Genomic DNA, 11577 nt, shown 5'->3' on the forward strand with positions numbered 1-11577 from the left:
CATGATTCCATAACATCTTTCATTTATGGTCTTACTCATTTTTGGCGTATAGCCTCCGATCAGACCCATGGCCTGGCCATGATATTTCTTATTCACTTTTTCTGTTATATTCCAACCATTCCTCCATTTATTGTCCTAACTTTGATGCTTGAACATCGTAGTGTCTCCTCCACAAGGCTTGGAGCTTCGCATATCACGGGTGCACACAATGACACCGTATGACGGTATCTATAGAGTCACACCTTTTTCCCGTCCTAACTTCACCTAAACCCTTTAATAACCCCCTCTCATGTCTCACCATAAACAAACAAACATTACAAGGCTTTCATAACATAATGCTGACAGATACACATAACTTACTTAACCTCTAGAAGACAACCATTCACATGCAATAGAAAACATGCATCATCATGGGACTCACTCTAGAATTAATGCACATTCATGCTAAACACACAGCATACCAGAAAAGGGAGGTAGAAACTCACCTTGCTTCCTTGTCATTAACAACTTAGCTTGTCCAAACATCACAGCATTTTTCGTCTTGACAGTTAAGCATAACAACCCTTTATCGATTTACTTGTATACAAACAACTTTAGAACCCAAAATTTATAATTATACAAAATCTTATAGGATTCTTACTACTCATTTTCTTCAATCCATAAGTTTAAAGGAATAAGGAAACTTACTATTTCCCAATCTTTCTACTTCTAGACTTAAAATTAGCATTATGGTTGCAACATGAAAAACTTCCTTCAACTATATCCTCTTCTTCTTTAGGGCTAATGAAGAAGATAATGCTTAGAGAGAAATATTTTGGAATTAGAACTAAGAGGAATTATGTTCCCATACATACACATATATATACTCCATCGGTATGGTCTCCATAGACCATTGCCGCCACTCAATCCTAATTATTATGTTTCCTACTATGGAATTAGTTGATTTCAATCTAACTAAACTAGATTTGAAATTTAATGATCCCATAACTAGCCACTCAAGTTTTCTAAATATCTCATTAAAGCCCTCAAATTCCCTTTTTCATCAAATTGGCTCCCGGGCTTTTTTTTTATGTTGGATACTTAGGGGGCCAGGTGTGACAACTACCCCACCTTTAAAGAAGATTTCGTTCTCAAAATTTTCTCTCGTGGTGATTAAGAGCAGTCTTCAGGAAACCTATCCATATTAGGGAATCCTTCTTCTCAATTCAAAGACAAATATCCCCACTCATTTGAGTAATCTAGCTTACCTTTAGGTATTTAAGGGTCTTTAAACCGCCCTAGTGCGAATGGTGGATTCGTAATTTCCACGTATGGCAGTTTCTTGCCTACAGGTGTTGGCGGAGTCTTGGGCTTACATATTGTACCAGATCGTTCCCTTGGTAAAAATTAATGAACTGAGCCTATATGAGCGCGTACTAATTCTGGCGGATTTGTGATACACAATTTACTTGGGTGGAGTCTTTCGTTTTTCTGTTTATCGAGGGGTTGATGATACCTTTCCTTATATCTACAAGTGTTAAAAATGAGTTTAGGGATGTGAATAGTTTAATACCTTTTTCCAATCAAATTTTTTTTCGGATGTTTGGTTATCTAAACCAATACTCGTAAAACCCCTTTATCCAAATCAATCTTTTTCTTTTCCACCCCAATTTCCTTGTTGTTTGAGTTTGTTCTTAATTGTTGTATTGTTAGCCCCACTTTGCTAGAAAAAATGTGTTAAAAGAAATGAAGAAGGAAAAAAACTAGAGGAAGAAGCATAAGAGAATATAAAATAAAAAAAAAGAAAAAGTTAAAAACATAAAAGAAAAAATTTAAATTATTAAAATGAAAAAATATATGGATAAATGATAGAATTTAACGTAAAATTTTTATTTAAAATGATAATTTAATATGCCATATATGCTTACAGTTACACTAATTACAAGGGACTAAACTTAATATTTGAAATATAGGGGATTAAAATGGAATATGAATCAAATTACTATTTTGATAGTTTAGCTTAATTGAGGTAACTCCTATGAATATGGAATCGTTTATTTCCATTAAAAAGAAAACAGTTACAGAAACTGATAACTTCCCGGATTCCCGACCAAACCCGGAGAAACAAAGGATCAACTATTCACTGTTCCAATTTTTTGCTTACCCCTTTTGATTTCTATCAAAAAGGGAATGACAGATCCCAACAACAAACCTAGAACTGTAATCTGCGTAGGGGACATCCATGGCTACCTCACCAAACTCCTCAATCTTTGGTCCAACCTCCGATCCCAAATCGACCCTGACTCCTTCAACACCGCCACCGTTATCTTCCTAGGCGATTACTGTGACCGTGGACCCGACACGCGCAAAGTGATGGATTTTTTAATCACCTTGCCCAAGCGATATCCAAATCAGAAGCATGTTTTTTTATCGGGAAACCATGACTTTGCTTTCGGCGGGTTTGTGGGGGCGTTGGCAGGTGAGTTTGAAGCGAAGGAGACATGGCAGGAGTATGCTGATAATGAGGAAAGAGAAGGGTGGTACAAGGGAGAAGGGTATGAAAAGATGCATTTGCAAGGGAGGAGATGGGGTGGTTCGATAAAGGCTAAGTTTAATGCTGCCAAAGGGATTGATTACAAAGGCTCAATTTATGATGCTGCTCCTACCTTTGAATCTTATGGAGTTTCTCATGGATCTTCTGGTAATGCATGCTTTTTCATTTTTTTAATTTAATTTTGGGTGTTTGGATTATTCCTTTTTCTTGTATGGATTTAATTCATTGGTATATAGAGATTAATACTCTTAGGTGTTCATTTTTGAAGTGGTTGTTGCGTTTGGTCCTTAGTCATGCAATTTTAGTTGAGATTTTGGAAGGTATGATCCAAGTATTGGGTCGATTCCTTTTATGTTATGATACTTGGTTGTATGCTTTTGAAGGAAGGAATGATAGTATTAGATTGATGGTTTTCAGTAGTGTATGTTATGTTTGACTGGCAGAATTTTTAGTGGTTTAATCTTCAATATGGATTTAATTGATCTTATTCTAACAAAAACCATGATTTATTTTTGATGTCCAAGAGTTGATGAAGGCTGTTCCAGAAGACCACAAGAAATTTCTAGCAGATATGGCTTGGGTTCATGAAGAGGTATTCCTTCAATTCAACTTCTCATCTATTTGCTCTTCTTGGCATTTAGAATACTGTGTGGTCAGAATGTGCCAAAAATACTTTTAACAGTGAATTGCAAAACAAAGTTACTAGCAAATATGCAGTCTCCTGTAACAATGTTATGCAGGTTAGCTATATTGTTATAGTCTTAACTATACAAAGTGAAAGTGGAGACTTAGTGTTTTCAGCGTGCAATTTCTGCAGGATGATGTCTGTATTGAGACACAGGAAGGAGTTAAGCATTGTAAATTAATTGCTGTACATGCTGGTTTAGAGAGAGGTAAAAATGTCCGAGAGCAGCTGGAATTTTTGAAAGCCAGGGATGCTCGTGTGCCCAAGGTCACAGATCTCAGTGGGAGAAAGGATGTTTGGGACATCCCCAAGGTAACGAATGGTTCACAGCCCATCACACAACTCATATTCATCTTTGGTATCCATGCGCTCACTTAATAAAATGATTCTCATGACATGAAGTCGACTGATGCAAGTGTTGGTGTTGAATATCATGCAGGAGCTAACTGAAACAATTTTGGTGAGTGGTCACCATGGGAAACTTCACATAGAAGGTCTTAGATTGATCATTGACGAAGGCGGAGGATTGGAGGGTAATCCGGTGGCTGCAATCGTGCTTCCTTCAATGAAGATAGTCCGCGACACTGATAATTTTTCTTAGTTTCATGTTTTAGTCATCAATTAGCTCTGGTTTTTGAATTTAAGAAAGCATATAATCCCTTGTTTTGGGGACATAAAGTATGGTCAAGCTAATAGGAGTAAATGTGAATTTGGAGGTACTTATTTGGTAAATTTGCTTGTGATAAGTTTGTTATAACGTCAATTAACAGATTATCTGGGAACCAGTTAACTGGTATTTAATTCTTACCGGGTTCTTCTGCAAGCTGTCAAGTATTTTGGGGGCAAATTTAGCATTGCGGTAGGAAAGAGCTCTAGGTAAAAAGTTTGGGTTGGACAATATTTGCTAAGAAAGTGATTTAATTTTTTTTAAAATGTTTACGTAAACTAATGGCATGATAATGTGGCGGTTATTAAAATTTATATTATAACAAATTTTTTCTGTTTAATTTTATTTTTAAAAGATTTAACCCTTAATATTTACAAATTAATTAATTCAATACATAATGTGTATTTTATAATTAAACTAGATAATCTTTGATTACATGGCTTTACTTATGCTTCAAATGGTTAGAAGCATGATAGCTCTCAATGACAATTACCTCATTTTTGTTAGCTTGAGCTGGCTGCCATTGATGAAGCAATTCAAAACATAAAAAATTGAAGCTATTAGACTTGAAATTGGATTGTAACGAAGTGAGTACATTTTTTTTTAAGGAATTGAATTGGTTATTTTTTAAAATTTGAGTCTTTTGTTTCTTATTTTTTATTTTTCCATTAAGTCAAATGTAAGGACGACATTATAAAAGGTTTAAGTGGTAGTATTCTAATTGCTCCTATTTATCAATGAAATTTGTTATTTGATGTTGGCTTTGACGATCGATAATGCGAGTTCATTCATTGCTCAATGTGTAAATGTTGAGGGTTAAATGTTTTTTTAGAATCAAGACTAAATTGACCCCATATATAAATAATGAAGATTAAAATTATTTAATAGTTGGTGACCAGAAAAAAAAATTCAAATAGTTAAAAGTGATTGTTTTATAACTTTTATAATTAAAAGATAAAAGAAAAAATCATAACTAGTACGGATATAGTTGACCCAAATGTTTATCGTTACTATGAAACAATAAAAAGAATTATCAAAAGGAGTACGCTAGTATAGTGATATTAAAAATTTTATATAGGCATTTAGAAAATGATCATGTTTTTTATTTATTAGTTTTCATCTTTTTCATGTAGTTGGAGAAATACTTTGTGAAAATTTCAGTTCTTTTAGGTAGGATTGTCAAAACTATTTTGTACAGCGTAAAATAAGATGATTTGTGAAACTTATGATTTCAAAGGCTGAACAAGCGCAATCTTAATGGCATATGTTCTATATTCAGTGGTTCTTGTGTGTGTGTGTGTGTTTACATATTCACTAATCAAAGCTACTGAACAAAATAGTGAATGGTTTTAAAGATTGTATGAAACAAACAAATAACATTTTAAGTTCATATCAAGATGTGAATTTGTATATCGTGTAATCAATGTTATAGCAACATTAAAAAAAAATCCATCCCTTCTGTTCCCACAAAGTGAAAATGAAAATTTAAGAATTTCACTCATTGTCCGAGCTTTCAGCAGCGGCACCAACAGCAGGCACAACTCCATTCCTCTTCGAATCTTTTTCATCCTCTTCATCTTCGCTGTATTCACTCTCATAATCATCATATTCATCTTCTTCTTCCTGCTCTTCCTCCTCAATCCCCTCTTCCATACCAGCTCCCTCTTCTGTCAAGGCACCAGTCCTTGTACCAGCTCGACTCCGCTTCAATATTTTTATCTTTAGGTTTGTCTTCTTATCACAACCAATCCAAGAGTCGCACAAGCAGAATGCAGTCAAGTTGTAATTTCCTTCAGCAGGAGCCTGGAACTTGCCCATGACTAACCTTGAACCACTTTTTACTCTTTCAACAGCTTCTCTAACAGATGCATTTGTCTCCTTCAGACTTGCCCCTGACACTTCCTTCAACTCCTGAATTGCTTTGGACGCTGCGGTTATGGCCACAACCTCATCCATGAAGCTCACCTTTTGGGAGATCCACACATCATTAGATACAGGGTCCGCAAGCAGTAACCAAAAGCTCTCCTCCTTGAAGAAGGGGTAGTAAGGAGCATGGGGAAGAGCAGCAACTAGGCCACTCCCACGCTTGAGTGTGATCCAAACATGCATAGTGACTACATCACCCTCTTGTATCCCCTCTTCACCTTCTGTTTCACACGTGATATCAACTGTCAAGGAAGGCATCATTTCAAGAACCATCTCCACATCTTTGGTTTCAGTAGAAGATAATCCAGCAACCTGAGTCAGCAGTTCAACCCGGTCTTCTAAGGTCATGTCACGAAGCTCTTGAAACGTTCGCACTTTCTGCAGACATAGTGAGAAAATTTTTCAAACCAAAGAATAATAGGAAAGCAGGTGCAAAATGTTCGGTAATGCCATGTCCCATGATTCTTGCATGTTACCACAACATCAAGGCAAACATCTTTTATAGAGCATTTGCCAACCTGTCAACTAAACAATGGAATATTTTCGCTTCATTCTAAGACAATTTAACCATTTCCATGAATGTAAAATTTTCAATCTGAAGTCTCTGAGGCTTCAGCTACTTAACCAGTGTTTTTCTTTCTAATCCACAAATAACTTAATCCAAAAACGTCATCAAATGGTTCACATGGTGTGCCTTGATACATAGATATTAACAAAGCACCAAAGGATACAACCTGAAAAGCAGCCTAAATACAGGTGGCAACATAGAATTCTTGCAGATGCATCACAACTCTCTTAGTGCAGTACAAAACCAATAAAAGAAGTATATGACTACCTTCCGTGCTATCTTTTTAACTATGGCCTCGCTAAAATGCGGCAACTGTAGAAAGGGTGCAACACCTTCACTAGATCCCCCAGCAACCTTTCTAGCACTTAGCGGAACAGCCTGGCTCAATTAATAATTAAAAAATAAAACTATTCATCAATTTGTTGAGAGGGAGAGAGATAATAAAATAAGAAGAATGACACTTCTAATAAACTAATAGAGGATGACTAGATATAACAGTATTAGAAACAAGTCGCAGTGAGGACAACCTGTAGAATTGTTAGAAGAGAAGGTTTACAAATAGGGATTTAGTATGAAATTGCAGTAAGGAAGATAACAAAAAAAAAAAAAAAAGAATTGGTCAAATGCAATAGGAAAAACAAAATGAAAGGATTGCCAATGGCGCCACACACACACATAGACAACTGAGACAGCAGTGTGTGACCAAAAATTAATATTCCACTCCAATCCCTAAAAGGAAATACAACTTGCTAAATCTAAAGAAAAAAGAAAGAAAAGAAAAGAAAAAGCCTATATTGGGTCCATTTAGGAAATTGATCCTTCTTAAACTCACCTTAACGCCAAGCATATGCAAAGCAAACAATTTATTATGCTGCATATTAACATTTTCCTTTTGATATTTTGCAAATGAACACATATATGGAGGTAACATAATATGGCACCATAAAATCATTCACAAGGAAAGCACCAAACTTTTTTTAAAAGATTCCTCCCAAAGAGTTTATAGGCATACCTGAATGATATTCTGAGAAAGCTCAACCACGCCAATAGCAGGTCTCAACCATCCATGCCCTTGAGCAGTACGTGGTAGCAATGCCATCTGTATCCATATATAACATAGTGACCATTACAGCTTCCAATGAATGCTGATAGAAAATTTTCACTTGCAAGCATCAGTTTTCCGAAAAAGTATTAAGATAGCATAGCACCTAGAAAATGCACTCACACAACGCTGCCTGCTATTGAACAAAATGGTTTTGTTGTCTAGGAATTTCAAAATATTAGGGCCTAATGCACTAATTATCTAGAATATTATGACTAGCAAGAGGGACTGCAACGGACTGTGAGACCAACTTGTTCTTTTTCACTTCTTTACCAAAGAGACTGAGATAGTAAATGCACTTGATTTCTTACTAAATCTTTCAAAAGCTTAGCTGCCACAAGAGTACCAAAAAGTTTCAAGAATAATATCAATCATCTTTAGAGAAACAGTAAAAATCAGGAGCTAATCTTATCAATATGCTCAAATGTGAATGCATGTGCAAGAGAGGATTTTCAAAAATCAAGTGCAACAAATCCATTATCGTGCTAGAAGAACTGAGAAATTTAAATTCACCTTCACTAGTTCCTCAAGAAGGCGGGGTGAAAGCTCTAGCATACGTCTAAAATCACGCAACAAAGCTGGTGTCAGAGCTTTAGACTCACGAGTCAACTGGGCTTGGATCAACAATTCTGCCTGAAAAGTACAAAGGTAAGTAATATAAAGCAGCAAGAAGAATGAGCCTTAACTTCGGAGTATTTGAAACAATGAGATACTAATACCTCCGTTTGGTTATTGATGTAATAACATGAGGAAAAAGCTTATTTATTACGTATGTATTACAATAGTTAGACATAAAATAAAGAATAGTTAGTACAAATTTAAACTTGAAATTAGAAAGATGAGGAAAAACTTTTGTAAAAATAAGACCTCTTAAAAGAAAACAAAAAATTTCCCTTCTCCTTTCCTAAAACAAGTTATGTGAGTGGCTAAAAATTACCAATTGAAATTAGCTTATAGCTAACTCATATAATAAAACGTGGTGAATAAATAATGTTCCTACCAAACGTAGCATAAAAGAAACAGACGAAAGCAAGGTTGCATGTAAATAATGTTCCTACCAAACGTAGCATAAAAGAAATAGACGAAAGCAAGGTTGCATGTCAGCCACCTTTACTAAAGCTGGATGCTGCTTCCAAAACTTGGCTTGTTCTTGGCGAATATTCTTAAGGTCCAAGTTTAGCTCACTCCTAACCAACATAAATAATTTCTGAAGGGGTTCCCCATCACTTCGCCGTACTGGAATTTCCATGAATTCTGCAGCTTTTATAAATACACCCAGGACCTTGCTGCAAAATTAGGATGATATTGAGAAACAAAATGAAAAATAAGAGCAAGCCTTGTCGAACATGGTCAATTGAAGTGTAATTTATGAAAGCTTTTTGTTTGACACTATTGACTTCAAGTCTTTATGATGCTAAGCGTCAATGCAACCAGGAGTAAGGCGAGAGAAGTATCTCTCTCATTAGCCTAGTTGAACTGCTGGCTGGTGTGAAAATTTCAAGCCATTACTGAAATTTTCTATATAATTTAGAAATACAAAGTAGTAGTTAACTTTTTATAAGCACTTTTATACAGTAAAAATTTATACCTTGGGGCTAAAGAAGGTTTCATGAAATAGTAGTAGGCAGACAATGTTTGGTGCATCACATAATTTCCAGTGTATTTGGCTGATCTTGAAAGATATATAACAGCCAACACCAAAGGCAGAAGGATGCATACTCCAACTATTCCTAAAAGAAGTATTCCACCTGATGCTCCATCAATATTCAACAGGAATGGAGGTAGGGCTATACCCATTTGAAGCCCCTAAATTAAGAATCCAAGAAAATTGGAAAAAGAAAAAATCAAAATCCCTTGTTCATGAAACTAGCAGCGTCTGCAACAAAAGATGAAACAAAGAATCTGTTACCTGCCTGCCATCAGGGTGGCCATACTTTTCAAAATTCTCCCGAGAGACTGGATCTGTCAGGGCCTGATAAGCCTTTGAAATGTATTCAACAAAATAATCATGGGCCTCTGAGAAGAGCCGGGAGGAGGAAATGGTAGATAGGTATTAGGTCTTCCAAAAAATCAGTGTATTACGAAAACCAGATATGGAACAAAAAATTAAACCTATAACCTGGATCTGGATTTTTATCAGGATGATACTGTATGGAAAGTCTCCTATATGCTTTCTTTATGTCTGAATCTGAGGCTCCGTGTTCCAAACCAAGAATACTGAATGGCTCAAATACTTTAAACTGCAAACCAAGAAAAATGAAGACAAATCATGTTCTATCATGAGAAACAAGCCAAGGCACATCACATACAGAGTATAAAATGTTGAAGAAACAACCAACTGGCTGTTAGCATTAATATATTAATACATGACCAAGCTGATACTAGCATATGAACATTCAGTCCACATCCAAAAACAAAAACAAATAGGTGAGAAGAGATGCCTATACTTTCTCAAACCACACATAAGATATAAATTCTTCACCTAAACCCAAAGTTCCAGCAGAGAGGATGAGGTTTAGCAGCTGACTACAAGATTAAATCATGTTGTCATCAGATATTAAGAACAAATGGATTACCTCATGACTTGTATGCTTGATATAGTATATCAGCACCACCATGACAACCCAGAGAAGCACAAGGGTCAGATTACTACAAGTTGAGAAGTTCGAGATCTGCAAAAACAATCCAAAATATCACAAATACTTATCAAATTCAAACAAAGTTCCAGACGATAAATGAAATACAATCAGAAGCATATCTACCCGTTTGAAAATTGATTTCCTATACTTCCCAGACCGAGAACACACAGAACACTGGCAATGGATAGTCATTGCCTTCTTCGAGAATGTGTTTAATATCTTAACTATAGTGTATGGCACTAATGGCAGAGCCATTATAGTCAACACAAAGATTGGAAACAAGGCACTGTTCTCTTCCGAAGCACCCATATTCACCTTCTTACTTCAAAAATAAAATTCAAGGAGATCTTTCTTCTTTATATAACTCTGTGACAACAATTTGAGAAACAATCAACCGAGGAAAATACAGATAAAATCTTAATTTGAAATATGCCTATCCAATTCTCCTTTGGCAGAAAAACAAAATTGAATTATTATAGTATAAATTAACTAATTAAAGTTTGGCACCAAAATTACATTTACATTAAAACTCATCAGAAATCAAAATAAAATCATTATTGAAATTATTTCTCAAATAAACCTTAAACTGGAACTTCCCGCCCCATGAATATCGAACTTGAATGAATATTCCTTCCAGGAAAAAAAAAAGGGTAAATAAATAAACCCATATGTTAATATGCTTCAATTTATTGATTTAATAAATAAACTAACGGAGAAACAAAAACCTGACTATTAAACTACTAGAGCTGATCGAATTTCTGTCTAGAAACTAGAAAGCAAAGCGTTTCAGCAGAAGAAGATTCGATTTTATTACTATTACTATTATTCTTCTTTGGTTAATAGAGATCTTACAGCAGAATTTAGCGGAGGGATGCCAGATCTCTATGGTGTGTTAGCTGCTTCACCTTCAGTTCTGGCCCAGGCTTCGGCTTGGCCTTCTTCTAAGTTCAAATTGCGATTTTAGTTCGTGGACCCAAAGCCCAACAACATCCAAAAATCCTAACTGAAAAGGGAAAGCCAGCCCCGGCCCTTTTTCCTTCCCCGTCAACTTCTGCGCGTAGCACAAACTTAATTTATAAAGCGCATACAATCGAATTCATATAGCAAATTCAAAGAATTTATTTCTACAATTTAAAAATTAACTTCACTTTTATAATTAAATTTAAATAAATATTTTTGTAACGACTCAATTTTTAGTGATGTTAAAAAATACAATTTCGAGACTTCATTTCCATAAATGAGTTTGTAAATATTAAATAAAGATGTTATGGGATTAGCATATTAATGAATTGAAAATTGGTTAAGAGATTTAGTCGAAATTGTGAGTAATTAAGGCTCAGAGACTAAATCGCAAAAATTTAATCGCTATAAATTTTTAGTTAGAATAAGGCTTGGGGATTTAAATAGCAATTATCCAAATGACTGGCTAATAAACCAATTTTAAATGAATGTGGGAT

The 11577-nt window shown here is 35.2% G+C and overlaps 2 protein-coding genes across 7 annotated transcripts; one reads left to right on the forward strand and one right to left on the reverse strand.

Annotated features, from left to right (window-relative positions):
* Positions 1-1981: 1981 nt before the first annotated feature.
* Positions 1982-4151, forward strand: LOC108458324 (tyrosine-protein phosphatase RLPH2-like). Its single transcript, XM_017757677.2, has 4 exons — positions 1982-2680; positions 3058-3125; positions 3351-3530; positions 3658-4151. Exons 1-4 carry the CDS (start codon positions 2170-2172, stop codon positions 3817-3819), a joined length of 921 nt encoding a protein of 306 aa, XP_017613166.1. The 5' UTR covers positions 1982-2169; the 3' UTR covers positions 3820-4151.
* Positions 4152-5241: 1090 nt separating this feature from the next.
* On the reverse strand, positions 5242-11190 carry LOC108460697 (dnaJ protein ERDJ2-like). 6 transcript variants are annotated; one of them, XM_053027343.1, is made up of 12 exons: positions 10973-11190; positions 10701-10750; positions 10244-10486; positions 10058-10153; positions 9601-9721; positions 9391-9497; positions 9070-9287; positions 8590-8767; positions 7995-8114; positions 7392-7478; positions 6647-6757; positions 5242-6189 (listed from the first exon to the last, which is right to left on the reverse strand). In XM_053027343.1, exons 3-12 carry the CDS (start codon positions 10427-10429, stop codon positions 5380-5382), a joined length of 2034 nt encoding a protein of 677 aa, XP_052883303.1. In that variant the 5' UTR covers positions 10430-10486; positions 10701-10750; positions 10973-11190; the 3' UTR covers positions 5242-5379. The 6 variants fall into 6 exon arrangements, with proteins under 6 accessions (XP_052883303.1, XP_017615782.1, XP_017615784.1 ...); XM_017760293.2 differs by having other exon boundaries at positions 10846-10975; XM_017760295.2 differs by lacking the exon at positions 10701-10750.
* Positions 11191-11577: the final 387 nt, after the last annotated feature.

Source organism: Gossypium arboreum, chromosome 4, assembly GCF_025698485.1.
Source record: "Gossypium arboreum isolate Shixiya-1 chromosome 4, ASM2569848v2, whole genome shotgun sequence".
Taxonomy (NCBI): Eukaryota; Viridiplantae; Streptophyta; class Magnoliopsida; order Malvales; family Malvaceae; genus Gossypium; species Gossypium arboreum.